Raw genomic sequence first — 16772 nt, forward strand, 5'->3', positions numbered from 1 at the left:
GCAATATGTACATAATTTTGTTATTATAAAAAAAAATTATTTAAAAGAAAAATATTGAGTAGTATATAATGAATATATAAAATAAGCAACACAAAAACATTAATTTAAAATATTAAAAATATATTTTATATTTAACTAACATGTTGATAGTTACTATCGTGTCTATTAACTCGATTTTCTATCGTTTGTAACATGTAATTTGTACGTTATAAATGACAAATATAATATTTTGTGTTAAATATTTATAATTTGCACTTATAATTTGCACTTATATCAATTTATGTTATGTTTATATATGCAAATATCATATTTACTCTTGAATTATAATGTTTGAATGATTATTATGGGAATGATATGTATGTGATAATTATTAAATTCAAGGTTTAAAAATATGTGTTATAAATGAGAAATATTTTCCTTGAAAAAAGTAATTAAATTTATTATCAGACTCTTCTCGCTTGAGCAAGACAGCTCTCGCTTGAGCAATAAGTGTCTAGAGAAAACGAGTGTTTTAGCTCGGGGCGAGACAGCTCTCGCTTGGGCTAAAGTAGGCACCAAGAGAACTGATTGTTTTCTCGCTTAAGCGAGACAGCTCTCGCTTAAGCCACAAATGCCTCAAAAATGGATGTGCCCTCGCTTGAGCGAGGCAGCTCTCGCTCGAGCGAGACAACTCCATACATACATGACTTCTTTTTAAGTCGTCTGAATGATAACTCTCATATATACGAGAGCTTAATGACATATTTGTCATCAAGAAGTTATAAAGATAAATAACTATATGAAATTCTTGAAAGTAATATAAGTAAGGAATTGCTTTGTTAAAGGCAATAGCCCTAGCTTGGGTGTAAAATGTATTTACCCTTGGGAAAGACCGTGACTCAGATAATTGAACCTGATTCCCAAAATCGACAAACTTATACAAGTACCTTTGTTCTTGCGCCTATTTAGGGCAAGGTTTCTGACTGTGATGTCGTTATTAGGGCAATGCCCAAAAAGGATTACATGATACCATGCAGTGAGGTCGTCTGACCGTAAGAGGCTTGGTCATGTGGTCGTCTAGGATATTCAACGACGGTTCTTAGTGGTAAGGATGTTATTCCTCTTTTACGTGATGACGTAAGATCGGGTCTCACATGAAGCATTCCTTTGGGAGATGTCTTAGGTTTGGCCGATCATATAAAATAATGATTAAAAGATTTAATCGGCTAACCTCAGTTAGTGTGCATACTCATTATGGATAATGAAGTAGTGGAGAGGAAATTTACGGGAGACGAACGAGCCCCGAGATGTTGAGAGGGACGACAATGGCAGTGGTTCGTCAGCAAAGTCTTGAGGGTGAGTCTAGGTGAGACGAGTCCCTTGTATTCCTGGATGAGGTATTCTGTTGGATCGGACAGTTCTCGGGACAATTCTCACAATGCAAACTAGACGATCTCTGACAACCCCTCTTTGCAATCAAGATCAATGAGAGGGATGCCCAGAAAGTGTTTGATACAACACCGTCCTGAAATTGACAGTTCTTCATAACAGATCGATCATATATCCTTGCGATGAATAATTTTGGTGCGTCCAAATCGGCTTGTTATGGGACTTGTACTCTTGGTTATTTCCGAATAGTAATTGGGAGGATATTGGTGAAATAATGGATGAAACAAGCATAATATTCATACATTGAGATTGTGGGCTTTGATCCTCATAATCTGATATTATAACATCATTCATCATTGTGCATTTTTATATGTGATATATATATTGTGTTTACTATGTGTGTCTGTCTGGATGTGATATTTCGTGTAATTCCACGCCGTCAATGAGTAATATTCATTAGATGTCTTACTCCCTCTTCTTTATGTTTGTCTTCAGATCGCGTTTTGTTCAGATGGATTGTTCTATGAGGATTCAGAGTTACCACTTCTCGATGTCCTAGGAGGGGTCACGGAGGATTGAGGGAGATCGGTGCACCAACACAAGAGCCCTTGCGACTTAGATCTGTGTAGGGTACTTTTTAATGTGTCGGATGTCTCAACCTTTTGTGTAATTTCAATTTGGGCGAATATTTCTTCCGCCTTGTATTTCTTACATATATTTTCCGTTATTAAATGAAGTATGATTCAAAGTTATATTTAGTTATAGTTTTATTACCTTTAGGTAATGGTGTTTTTGATTTTCCGCATTGTATGTTACTTAAAGTGATGTTCCAAAAATGAAATGAATATAAGGAAATAAATTTGATATGACATCATTATTAAAAAATATACCTATTTTTGAGCAAAATTTTTGGAGTAATTTTTGGGACGTTACACAGCGCAACCACATCAAACCTGTATATGAGTTACATCATGCCATATCAAATTAAAAAAAAATTAATTACAAAAAATTTCTGGTGGTTTACCTCTAATGTGATAACTTATAATGTTTTGGTCAATGGTTATAGCAAATCAGGGAAGATAGATAAAGCTTTGCAGGTTTTAGAATGCATGAGGGTTACACCCAAAAGTTGTTACTTATAAATACGATTATGCGTACTTTGTCTGATAGTGGGAAATAGAAGCGACCAATGGAAGCTATTGATAGGCACTTCCAAAGAGAGTGTTATCTTGGTGTAACTAATACTATTTTTTTTATAAGCCTATCAAGAAGAATAAGAGATGTTAACCCAATACAATAAGGAGACGAGATAAAGTTTAGATTACAAATGTTCTTAATATATGACCTAAGGTCAAGGCACCGAAGAGAAAAGGACATATCTCTTAAACAGTTAAACCAAGTTTAAAAAAATACCAAGACCAAGATTTTACTCGGATTAATTCAATTATATGTGATTGTAGCCGAATTTCTTTCCTTCAAAAATGGCTTGGTTGTGGATAAGCTATATAGACCAAACCACAGAGTGGAGTTGGTCAGGTAATGAAGCTGCTAAATGGGATAAATAGCAAAGGATGCAAACCCCATGTTGCATTGTTATTTAATGTTCTTATCACTGGGATTTGCAAGGATGGTAATTGGATGAAGCTATTAAATTTTTAAATAACATGTAATCCCATGGTTGTCAACCTAATGTGATCATACATAATATCATTTTGTGAAGTATGTATAGCACTGGGAGATGGATGGATATGTTAAAATTATCAAACATGATTTAATCTTATTGGTATTTTTATTTGAGTTCCCATAAATGGAATAACATTAAAAAATTAAAATGAATGATAATACATGTTCAAGCATACCCCAAAATTAATGCCCCTAGCACATGTTCAAGAATTACAATTTGCAAATTAAAACAATAATACAACATCAAAGGAACATAGATCACATGTTCCTAATGATGCTCAATTTTATATCCTGAATCAATCAAATATTGCACATGTATAAAACTAAAAAAATTAAAAACAAAATGTAATATTCTAATTGGTCGGAGACAATGAATGTGACATCGTTAAAGAAATGATCTATCTTCACATGAAAGATCCAAATGAAGCACTTCAAACAGCCCAAAACCAACTAGTATTTACATAAGCCCTCCTCAACCTTCTTAGCAGAAAAGTTGGGTGAAATCAGAAGACAGGACACCCAGGAACACTTATACCTTTAGCTGTTGGGCATTTTGCAAGTGCACAATGCTCTGATTGTCCCCACCAGTCCAAGCTTTTTCCCTCCATGTTGAGTGTAAAATAGAGAAGAACCAACATGAAAGCCATTCCAGCATCTAAAGCTCCTGAAAGTACATAAGTGTACTTGCTCCACCATTTCCTATAGTGCTTGTATATGAAATAGTTAAAGACTAAAGCAACAACAAGCCATGAGTTGAAATTCACTGTGCTAGCTGGTGGCATGTTTGCAGTTGCACCAAGAAGCACAGGAAGGTGAATTGAGAGTAACCACTTTTGGTTGGGGAAAGCTTTGTAAAGTAACCATATAATTCCTGGTCCTATAAGTCCAAAAATGAAGAACAAATTGAGTTGTGGGTAGTTTCCTGTAGGGCCAAAAATACGCCATGGACCAATCAAACCCCAAATCACAGATGCATCAAAGAAGACTCGGTCACCAGGGCAAGTCCATTCACTATCTGGTGGAAGTAGATCTGTGTTGCATATATTTTTTATCGAACCCAACATCCACCATGCCACACAAACATTAATGGTTCCAGCTATTAGAGTACCTATAGTCTGATGCATGTAATGTAGAAAAAGTTGAATTAGGCAAGTAGTTAGGAAAATTAGATAAATCTAACATGGCTTAATTTTAATAACTATTATAGCATCTCATGTAGCAAATATAATCTTCATTTTTATTTGGGTCTCACATATTATTTTATAATTTATTTTTCAAAAAATAAGAATAATATATATTTTTTTCTTACAATATCAAACATTATTTTTATTTTTATTTGGATCCGGAACATTTACTTTTTCTCACAATATATACATTTTTCTTCACTTTTCATTGGCTAAGAACAATAAAAAATTGTTCTTATTTAAGAACAAAAATCATAAAATAAGAATAACAGAGTAAAGAATATAGTAAGAACATTCTTATTAGAAGATGTTAATGCTCTTATAATTCTATGTTTGATTGTTACATCATTTAAGTAGTTTAACTTGGTTTGATTTTTTTATATGCTAGTTATCACAATCGACTCTATGTACATATATAAATAAGGAATAAGATGCTCTAAAATATATATTATTAACAAAGTATGTACTGTTGAAGATGATATTAAATGGGAGAGTCAATAAAGCAAGTGGAGTTGAATTAGAAGTTTCTCACATAAAAGGATAATACTCATGTTAAATGATTTTGCCTCTGAGTGAGTAAATAAGATTGTATTGTTTCATTGATCATTGACTTAAAGACATGAAGGTCTCAACTTACTAAATGATCAAAGAGTATATACACTTACTTTAAAAACAAATTCATTTTACATGATCAAATGAGTTTATCTCTAATTGAATTACTTGTTAATTAATCATAGCATAGTTGGGCATATATCTTCTCCATCTAGGGAATCATTTCCTCTCATGCTTTATATTATTCACTTGAGAAGTAAAATGGTAGGTCAAAGTATATATTTTTTTATAAGTAAAATGTATTAAAATCAGCACAAGGGGTGCTAACCCAATACAAGGAAAAGATCAAAAGTTGATCTTTTTAAAAGAAAGCAAAATACAAGATTTTGGGTCATTACACCAATTAGCAAAAACTAATGATGTAGGAGCTACTTTTACCAAAAACCAAGTCCAAGATCTAGCTTGAATTAAATTCATAGTATGAACATAACTCACAGGCTTATCTAAAAAAATAAAATCATTCCGCATATAAGATTTTAGGTCAAAGTATATACCTGAACAATAAAAGATTTTAGGTCAAAGTATATACCTGAACAATAAACATTGATCGTGGCGGGATCTTCATGTAATGTCCTAGCTTGAAATCATTTAGAAAGAAAACAGCTTGTTGCATGCTAATGTACCCATAAGTCTTGAAGCAAACATTGGCTATTGGTTTCCCAGGATAAACCAATCCAATAAGGTACTCACTAATCACATTCAGTCCCGGACTCTAAAAATGAAAGGTGGAATTAATCAAACCAAGATTATGGTTAGTGCAATATGCTTTAAACCATGGCTACAAATTTTGAGTACTAAACGTCGGAATACAAGTATCTTTTGTAATAATGGAGAGTGATCATCCCAACCATTTTTTTCTTAGAACCATATTCCCAACTACTTGATCCAATGGAATAAACATCATTTGTCCCAAAAATATGTCTCTAACATTATTTTATTGTAATAAAATTTTGACACCTAGTAAAAATTAGAGTAAATTACACTAACATCTCCTGAGTTTTAGTAAAATTACACAAATTATCCCTCATTTTTTTTACATTTACACAAACCCCCTAATTTTTATACTTTCGTTATATTAATCACCCATACATGATAAATAAGTGTCAAAATTTACTCTAAAAAATTAACAGGTATGTTTTTTACTATTCAACTTTTTTTTAATAAGTGTCAAAATTTCATTACATTGTGATGGTTGGGGATAAGATTGAGGACAACCGATCTGTATTCATACATTATCTACTCATTGTTTCTAAAGTAAGAATGTTTTGATCAATTACTATAGAATAAGTGTAAAAAAGGGTGTGTGAAAAGTGTGAAAATATCATTACTGGATGATTAATTCTAATAGAATTGCAATTTCCTCAACAATGAGAATGAGTGAATGAATGTTTTAATTACCTGATTAGTTGTGGCCTTTATGACACTAATGAAGGGAGTAAATATTAGTGCAAACGAAGCTGCAAAGATGAGAGCCCACCATGGCAATTGTATCTCATCTTTCATGAAAATAACAAGTATAAGTGCCAATACAAATGAAATTATAAGCATCGTATGAAACCACCAGTTAGGTATGTCCTTGTAATTCTTCATCAATCTTGTGTGAATGTCTTCCTTTCTCGATCGAGAAGACCATTGCTGATATATCTCCCTGTTTAAACTATCATTTAGTTTCATTGAGCCAGGTATAAAAATTAAAAAAAAGAATCCTAATAAACCCATTACATTTAAATAGGGTTACAGTAGAGTAAAAGAATATTGGCATTTCCAGATCGAGAAAACCATTTTAATGATAGATTATGAACTGACAATTTATAAGACTCTCAATGAGTGCACTTAAATGATGATTAATGCAAGTAAGTGAATGTTATATATCTAAAATGTTATGCATATAAAGCATTACCTGCCATTAAATATGGCGACATGAGAGAGGGTAGCAGCAATGGCAGCGAAGCCAATGCCATAGCTAACAGCAAAGAACATACTTAAGTTGATATGACCTTGTTTTTGGTATTCCTCCATGTCTAACTCAAACTTTTTATTCACAATGCCCTTGACATCATATTCCATACCTTGAGCAGTGAATAGGTGTGAAGAGTAAATGGGGAAGTTCTTGGCATTATAGACATTGAGTCCCCAATAACAAGTAGGCATGACTATATAGATCAATAAAATGTACCCCACCAAGATATTAAGTGTTGCAGATAAGGGAGTAATAAGTGGACTATCAAGAAATGCAACTATAGTGTTCCAATCAAGAGCAAAAGAACCCACACCAAGTCCTTTCGAGCCAGATCCAATTTGATGTGCTGTTACTGAGTTGGGAAATATCCAACACACCCATGAAATTGTAGTTAAGGTTTCAAATAGGTAGCCAGGGACAAGGTACCACGTGAAGCTGCAAATAAGTGCTATCAAAAAGAATTTCCCTCGTGACAAGCCATGCCCATCATCTTTTTCATGCAATGCCCTGCAAATGTAAGTTGAGATTTATGATGAATATGTGAATGCTAACCATAACCACCCATGTTGAGTAATTTAAGTGGGAATTAGAAAAGAGTAGAAATATTATATACTGAACGGTGTGTAAATATTTATATAAGAGTTAAGGATGATTGAAAATGAAATAAAAGGTATATAGTATATTAACAATGTAAAAAACTCTTACTTTGTCGATAAATATATCATTTTCTTATTAAAAAGAGCATGTTATACAATTTTTTAGTTTTAGTGAAATTATATAAAGTGATATCTTTTTTTGTACATGCATAAATCATCTCTGTTTTATATATGATACATTACACCGACTTACTTTGTAATAGAGATAAATATAATTTTTATGAGTTGAATTAAGTTAAAGAAAATATGATATAAGGTGACCTAAACAATATAAGAGCAAATGTCTTTTTATTATTTTTGGTCCGTTATAAAATACATTAATAATTTTAAGAAATGTTTTATAAATCACTTTTATACTATTTTATAACGTATCAAAAAATAATGAGAATATATTGATTCTTATACTATTTGGATGTCCCTCATTAATATAATATATTTTGTTTAAGTTAATTATAATTTTTAACATTTTTTGTTTAAAAATTACACTTATTACTCATAAGAGATTGTCGCTGTAATATATGTATATAAATTAGAGGTGATTTATAGAAAAAAGAGGAGAAATAATTATATTTTCATTGAAACCCAAGGGATGTGAGTTTCTTAAAAAAAATCTGGTGTTTCATAAGTACAAGAACTTCATTTATTGTGTGCCCCATGAGTTAAAAGTGAAAAATATTATTCATATATATAACTATAATTGACTCAATAGGAAGTTGTAAGAAATTGTGAAGATTAATTTAATCTCATTGGCCTCGACAAAAAATCTAATTACCCGGTTTTTGTAGGAAAAAGTAATGAAATTTGCACCTGTTTGGGATCCTCTAAAATTTTAAAATATCGTGAAAATAAAAATCATTCGTTTACAAACAAAAAATGAGAAAAGTTAACTTCAACAATTTTGTGGAAATATGTATGATGACAATATATCATTTATTTTTTTTATTTTTTTTACTTGCAAAACCATGAAACAAGAGAGAAAAATACAAAGAAGTGTTTGAAATGTAAAAATAAAGTACTAATACAAATTATAACAAAATTGTATGAATGATAAAATTCAAACAAATGCCATTTTAGACAAATAAAATATGCACGGGTATTTCGCTCAATAAACGCTAGTGAATTATTCATCTAAAGAGGTGAACATAAATGCGAATAATATATATTTTTTAATATACTTTTGAACATGTTTTGCTTATTGATGAAGTTTATATGATTCCTTAAATAAAAAGCGGATGTATGTGATTCACTAAGTTTCATGTAAAATTTATTTGACAAAAAAATTAAGAGAGAATGAAAAGTGTGTTCTAAGCCATTTTTCTTGAAAAAATTACTACAAGAAATGCAAATTAAAGCAATGAAATTACTTGTATACACATTTATACATGCACACTTTAAATTTAACAACTAAATTTCTCCTGTGATTTAATCAATAAAAAGTTTCACCTAAACTCAAATCCTCACTATACCTGAACAAAGAGACTTGTGCTACACTAGAAGGCCACCACATCAGCGCTGGTTCTACTACTAATTTCCTCATTATACCTGCCCAACCATACCCTAATACCTGTTTTTTATACCAATTAAGAACAAATTAGTATCATATGCAAACAATGAAAAGTTAAACTACTCTATATTCTTACAGACATGTGTACAAATTGGTTAATCACTTTTTGAATTACATTTCAAGCACTCAAAAGATTGGACTTTATAATATAATTGTAAATGTAGTTGCATCGGCTTTAATTTTTTTTGGTTATATATGTACTAGTCTTTAATTTATAGAAATGAATAGGCCAATCACATATGCATATCAATGATTTTAGATCGTAAGTATGATCTGAAGTTGAAATTTTGTAACTAATAATCAACCTATCAAAAGAATCGCTAACTGGTAAACCAAATAATGTTATTTTTTTAACCAAATAATATCATTAAAGTAAAGAAAATAAAAAGATAGAAAATAAGTGGTACTTCAATCTAAGAAAAAATCTAATACTCTTCTGCAAGAATCTAATAAGGGGTACACCTACAAATTTGCTTTAATTAGGATCCAGCCCATGCTTTTAAGAATATCATCTCCATCAACCAAATAATACATGAATTAATTATAAAAATCGAAAGTTATGTTGTTGGGAAGTATATTCTTTGTCTTACAATATCAATAGCATATTTATGTCCTGATTACATATTTATTCATATTTTTCTGGAAAATAAATAAACGACATATATGGTGTCCCATCAACTTGAAAAAGTCATATAAACTTTTCAGAAAATTGGAAAATCAGTGTATTAAGGTAAGAGAATTAAAAATATATACATCGATAGTGTATAAGTTTTATACATTATTATTGTATTATTCATATCTTATATTCTTGAAAATTAATATATACTAATGTAATGACTACATATAATGTATTCTTCATAGATATTGCTCTTAATGTATTATTGTATAAAGATATATTGTCTTGAAAAGAAGATGAATATTATTGTGAAAGTACCTGTGTTGTGGTGACGAGCAACCAGCTAGCGAAGAAGGAAATTTTCCTATCATAAAAGGCACGAATGATATCTATAATACTAATAGCATAAGCAGTATTTCCACCACAATTTGCTAAAATCGAAATAAGAACATGCTCCTTCATGTTGAATGGTCCAGGGTTGAAAGAAAACTGTTTATTTCCAATACGAAACTTTCTTGTTGGAAGAACCCTAGCCATGAATCTACCAATTGGAAGTGTAGCAACCTGAACTGATATCATAGTAACTGTTAAAGGCTCTGTCCTATAGGAAAAGAAGGTGTTTAGGAATGAGAGAAGAACCACTGATATAAGTCCCAGGAACCACATGCGAAATGTCCACACTGGTTGTGTTGGATCATCATCGTTGGACACGGTCATACGAACTTGCTCAATCGGTGAAATATCATCATCATCTTCATCATTGATTTTTGTGAACTGGGCATTCTCTATTTCCGTGGTGGACATGGTGCACTAGAGAGTGTTTTAGGAACTGACTATACCACAGGAATGGAAAGAAATGAATGATAGAAGAATTTTGGAGGTTGCTTTCAGATTTTTATTCCTGGGTTTTGCCATTTATCTATGTGTTTGGATTATAATGGAAAATATGATAAGAGAAAGATGTGAGAAAAAGAGGGAGGGGAATGAAAGAAAATTAATAAAAATAAATATTTTTTTCTCTTTCTCTTTTGTTTGATGGCATAGAAAATGAGAAAAATGGTGATGTTGTGGGGCAAATGACAAAAATATTCTGAAAATAAAGAAAAGAGGTAAGAAAAATGTCGTTTTATAATTAATTAAAAATAAATTTTATAATTTTAAATTATAAATTTTGTTCTATATATTTTATTATAATTTAAATTAATATTTTTATATCCAAAAGAGACTTATTTATATTAGTTGTATTTAAAACCAAAAAATAGATTAAATAAAAAATTGAATGATATTTTTGACATTTCATGTAAAATTGATCCTCTCTACTTTCTCAAGAGAGAAAGATTTTTTGGTGGATCTCTCCATACTTTTTGATAGTGTATGAGTTTATATATTGTCATTGCATTATTCATCATTCATGTTTTATCATCATTGCTTTTTTACAAAAGTATATAAATGAATAGTATATAATATATTGGCTATATATATATATGAAGTTACTCAAGTGAGAACAATTCTCATATAAAATTGTGAGAACAATAAATCTGAGCCTTATAACCAATCATGAATCGTTAGGATTAAATTTCTTCATTTAGTTAAAAGTGGAGAAAGAATAAAGAGAAGAAAAAGTGGTGTATCCACAAAATTTCTTTCTATTCACTTGTGACAGGAAAGTGAGAAGAGAAAGAAAAACTTTATCTTTGTAATGATCTCTTGTTCTAAATGGTGTTCCAAAGAATGTATTAGACAAATGAAATATGTCATGTCAATTAAAAAATTAATGTTTATTATTTTTCTGTTTTTATTTTGATATTATTGGTCTAGGAAACACATTATTTAGGACAATACATGCTTATCCACTTTATGCAATATATAAATAAATAATATCCTACAATAATTGATCTATTAATTTTACATCTTCTTTATTATTTAATTCATGATTATTATTATAATTATTGATTAGTTATAAAAAGAATTTAATACCTATATATTTTGAGTATATATATAAATATTATTTTATAAATATTCTTTAATTATTAATATTATTTTAAATTGCAATTGTGGAAGTAGTTACTACTATTATGGATGTGCAATCACCTACTACAACGTAATAAAAAAAATTAAATTTGATGTATTTCTAATGCAATTGCATTGTTCAAGATGTCATTCATTATCACAACCACATGAGGTCTCCCTAATATCGCAACCACATTAGGACAGCTTGTCCTCAATTTCATATTATGTTTCTACCATTAACTTACCACTTTACATTAATTTTAATTAATATATATGTATGGTGATTTTAAATATGTACTCCCATGTTGATAAATTGATCCTCAATACATACATGTATGACAATATATCAAATATGAAATTAAAATGGTCAAAACTATTTAAACTATATCAAAATCAATCAAATCATGTTATATTAGTGAAACCTGTTTTCCACTTGAAAATTTCCATATTTTTTCAAAATGACATGCTAACAAATCAAACATTGAACCTCGTAAATATTTCAATAATTGAGTTATGTATTACAAATAATAATATTTATATGAGTAAAGATTTATTGTAGGCCCTTAAAATTTTATGTATAGTAATTTGATCTTTGAAAAATGGGAAATTCAAAAGGGTCCCAATATAATCAAAATTAAATTAGTCATTTTAGTCTATATGAGAGAGTAGTTTAACTTGCCGTTGTGATCTTTAAACACTAATTTGAATTTTTATATATTATATACTAATTTGAATTGTCATCAAAATTACATAACTTCTCAAAGTAATTTTATATATGATGGTAATAAATATGAGTTACATAACCAAACATGTATGATCAAAATTAAATATTAATTAAAGATCACTATGAGAAGTTGTGCATATTTATTTATCTTTTAATTATCATAATTATACATAATGACACATATTAATTATTCTTATTTGTCATACAAACTTTATTGACATACTTCTGAAATTAGATATATAAGAGAGATCTGTTTACACTCAAATTCATTTTACACTAGTTACACTCAATTTCAGTTATTCATTTTATTAAATATAACATACCAAATGAGTAAGTGCAATAAATAATGTGAGAGAAAAATAAAAATCTTAAATAACTTATTACACTCACTCATTTGGTTCGTTAGATTTAAGAAAATGAACGACCGAGATTAAATGTAAATAATGTAACTTAATTTGGTGTAAACGGATCATCATTATATATATATATATGTGAAAAAGGTATTAAATTAATTAATTAATATTTTAATGTATTTGCAATATAAAATAATATTTTCTATTTAATTTTATTTAATAAATAGAAGAATATGGACAGAATTTGGATTGAAGATTCTTATTTACTTTTTGGTACAAAGAATTGCAGATTCTTTTAAGTTTACATTGTTGAGAGGATTGAATTTCAATTTTTGAAATATTTGTGGCAGTTTGATTTAGTATAATTTTTACCTAATCAAGCCATCTTCAACCAGCTATATATATATATATATATTACTTTTTTTTAAATATTCATTTTTTAAGGTAACAATATACATATGTTTTTTTTTTCTTTTTTAAACTGATTTCCTTTTTTACATAATAGCATTGGTATGTAAGTATAGTAATTTTTAAATCACAATACTCAATAAAGTGAGATATATGGGAAATTTTGGTTTCTTGTTGAAGACCTCGTGAGGAAAGAGAAGAATCCCTTATATAAAGGTAAGGACGGGAATAAAAATTCAATAGAAAAAATTACTTACCTTTATTCAACGAAAAAGGGAATTATAACAACTTTGCTAATGTGATTTTGCTATTGTGATTTACTTGTTGCATAATTCATAATCATATAATATCACTTATTGATTTGATGCGTTTTTTGAGTTTCTTAATTAGTGTGATGTTATTATCCAAATGAGGAATTCTAACAACTTTGCGATTGTGATTTACTTGTGTCCTTTAAATGTTTGTTGGTGCGTTTTTGTGTTTCTTATTTACTTTGATGTTATTCACAAATCAAATCTCTAAACAAAAAATTTAGTTATTGGTTTTGTTTTGCTTATCTGTCTGACGCGATTTTGTATTTTTTTAATATTAAAAGCTTATTGGTTTAATATTTTTTTTAATCTAGTGTTTCTTAATTACTTTGGTATTATTTTTTAATATTAAAATTTTATTGGTTTTTTTATATATGAATTATTACTGGAAAGTTTTTTTAATGGTTGAGATATTATTTATTATTCATATCTCTTATTTACTTCTAAATGTATGAATGATATATGGATAATATAAAAACTCCTAATATAATTGGTGTATAGAAATTCAACTCATTTAAGAGTTGTAAATGGATCGATTTGGATGTTAATGAATAAATGAAAAACTATCTATCAATCCATATAAATTTATTTAATTATATTTCAAGGTATCTCATTCATTTATATCTAAACTTAATAGATGAATTACAATCCGTTCAATTGATCAATGACTCAATTTTCATAGATTTTGATGGATGAATATTCAACCTATTCGTTTTTTTATTGAAACAAAAACATTGTTAAAGAAAATCATTATTTTAAAAACTATTATCTCAATAAAACATTTTTAAAATCACATTTTAATACAATTTTTTTCTTTTTTGCAATATTGTATAAGCATGTACATTTAAGGTTCTGTATGTTAAGTTTATAACAAATATTTATCGACTCTAATATCTATGCATTGTGAATAATTTTTTTTATACATAATCATTACATCATCCACCATTCATTTAGATTATTTTTTTGAAGAATCAATTATGATTAAATATAAATGGTAGATAATGCAGTTATAGTATATAAAACTCATTCACTGTTCATGCATAAGTTTTTTTCTTATACTATGTTATGTACTTAAGAAGAAACTGTTAATATTAACTGCATACACTGATACATATGTCCTATAATTGATATCAATTTAATAAAGTATTAAAAGTGATAATGAAAATCATGTATGAATTTTTTTGGATGAATTGAATATCCATTCAAATGAAATATTTATTATCAACATTATCTATTGGATTATATACATTTGAATCCATTAACTCTAACGGATGAATTTTGATAATTTAATTTACATGGATTGTGAATAATTTTGCTAGCTCTACTTGATTTAGTATGATTTTGTTGTTGTTATTTTCTTTGATAAAATCTGGTTGGATATGTATTTATAAGAAATTATAGTGGTATAAAAAACTCAATATTCACAATTTTGGTAGTGATGATTTATAAAACATTTAAAACATTCATCAATTTTACTTAAAACATTGGATTTTGGTGTGGTTTGTTATTATCATAACAATAACTTCTCATTTAGTGAAAAGTGAAAACAAACCTTTAGATCTGTGATACCCTCCCTTACTATGTCAATAATCTACTACACCATCAATAATTTGTTGGCAGTATCTTCTATATTTAGCTTTGGTGAGAACATATCTATATCTATACAATAATTTTTAATTCGTGGTTATTATTTCCAAAATATAGAATTGATAACATAATAATATGGATTACTAGAGAAAATATTGAGCCAATGAGTGATTCATTTTCCAAAACTATTTTCAAGAATTAATGTAGTAATGTTTCATTTAGTCAAGAAAAAATTCTCAAAAAAATATGTTCTTGTGTTCCTCTCCAAACAATAAAAGAAAAATAAATAGTATAAGTTTGGACGATTTACATATTGAAGAAATCCTAAATAACATATTAGTGAAAAAAGATCCATTTATATATCGTGTCAAACTAATTATATGTATCTTTCAATACTTTAATATATTGACGAAGATGTTTAGATTTCTTGATCTCAACCCTAGCAACAAAAGGATGCCAAGTTTCCCTTTTGATATACATAATAGAAAATTTAGAAAGTTCCCTTTTGATCTGCACTGCATAATAAAAAATTTAAATTAAAAAATATTAATTTGGAAATAGAAATTAAGATACACAAGTATAATCACAAATGCCTAGTGAGTTAAGAAAGCCCAATATTTATTTACCAAGAATGGTCTTACTTACTAGGCCTTTTTGAAATAGTGATTGGGCATATTTTTTAGCACATGACCACCATGTCAAGGCCCTCTATTTATCAAGATTATCCAACTTGGTCAACCAGGCTTGAGTATAATGTAAAGTTGATTTTAAAAGATATTGCTGATAGATAAATTTTAAATATATATCGTGGAGAACAAAAAATGGTACATGTTTAAAATGAGAAGTAAAGTTTTGAATGAACAAATAAATAGATATTTGAATCAGAACAAGTTTATTGATTAAATCACAAAATACTGTTCCAAAATAAAATTGACGAGTAGGGGCTAATATATGTTATTTTTGAGCTAATAATTATGCTTCAGCTTGCTTTTTATGTGAAAGTGTTGTATTGTTGGGGTGTTTACATTAGGGATTATGTTAAATAATGTACATACTCGTCTGTTTTTTTTATGATATAATCTATTATATTTTTTTTAATGCATTAAATAATAATGCGTTTAAAGTTTTTAATATTTTTCATTCCTAGTGATAGAAACTGGACAGGGTTGGACTTGTCATAGGTCAACTACCAAGCATATAACATTTATTTGTACGACAATTGATCATGTTCACATCTATAAAATTTGGCCTTTACAACTATTAATTATGCCCACATGATCAACCTAATTAAGGGAAAATAGCCAGTAACTTTTGTGAGATATTCCCAAGGACAACTATTAATTATTCTCTTTGGAGTTTATTAATCCATTGTCCTTTATATTTGGCCTTTACGACCGTTGGCCTAAATAAATCTTATCAACACTAACTCGAAGGAGGTGATACCAGTGCCTTTTGTTTTGGTTTGAAAAATATATTTCTTCATATAATTTATTCTCTTGGAGTTAATTAAGTCCTTTATATTCCCAAGTACATTACAATGACTTAGTCGTTTATATGTGAGATATTACTTATTAGAAACTTATTAAGTAGCTTAAACCGTTTGACATCTTCAACATGCATTTTATAAACTATACTTTTTTATTAAGCCACAAATTCGAACAAAAATACATTGTCAAATCATGTTTCGAACCAATAATATTAAAATAAAAATAGAAAATAATAAATATTTAATTTTT

At 28.7% G+C, this 16772-nt stretch overlaps 1 protein-coding gene across 1 annotated transcript; it reads right to left on the reverse strand.

Annotated features, from left to right (window-relative positions):
- On the reverse strand, positions 3466–10447 carry LOC109326284 (oligopeptide transporter 2-like). Its single transcript, XM_019558987.1, has 6 exons — positions 9962–10447; positions 8930–9027; positions 6748–7314; positions 6246–6495; positions 5377–5559; positions 3466–4166 (listed from the first exon to the last, which is right to left on the reverse strand). The coding sequence occupies exons 1-6, from the start codon at positions 10445–10447 to the stop codon at positions 3555–3557; spliced, it is 2196 nt and encodes a 731-aa protein (XP_019414532.1). The 3' UTR covers positions 3466–3554.

The sequence above is a fragment of the Lupinus angustifolius genome, chromosome LG14, assembly GCF_001865875.1.
Source record: "Lupinus angustifolius cultivar Tanjil chromosome LG14, LupAngTanjil_v1.0, whole genome shotgun sequence".
Taxonomy (NCBI): domain Eukaryota; kingdom Viridiplantae; phylum Streptophyta; class Magnoliopsida; order Fabales; family Fabaceae; genus Lupinus; species Lupinus angustifolius.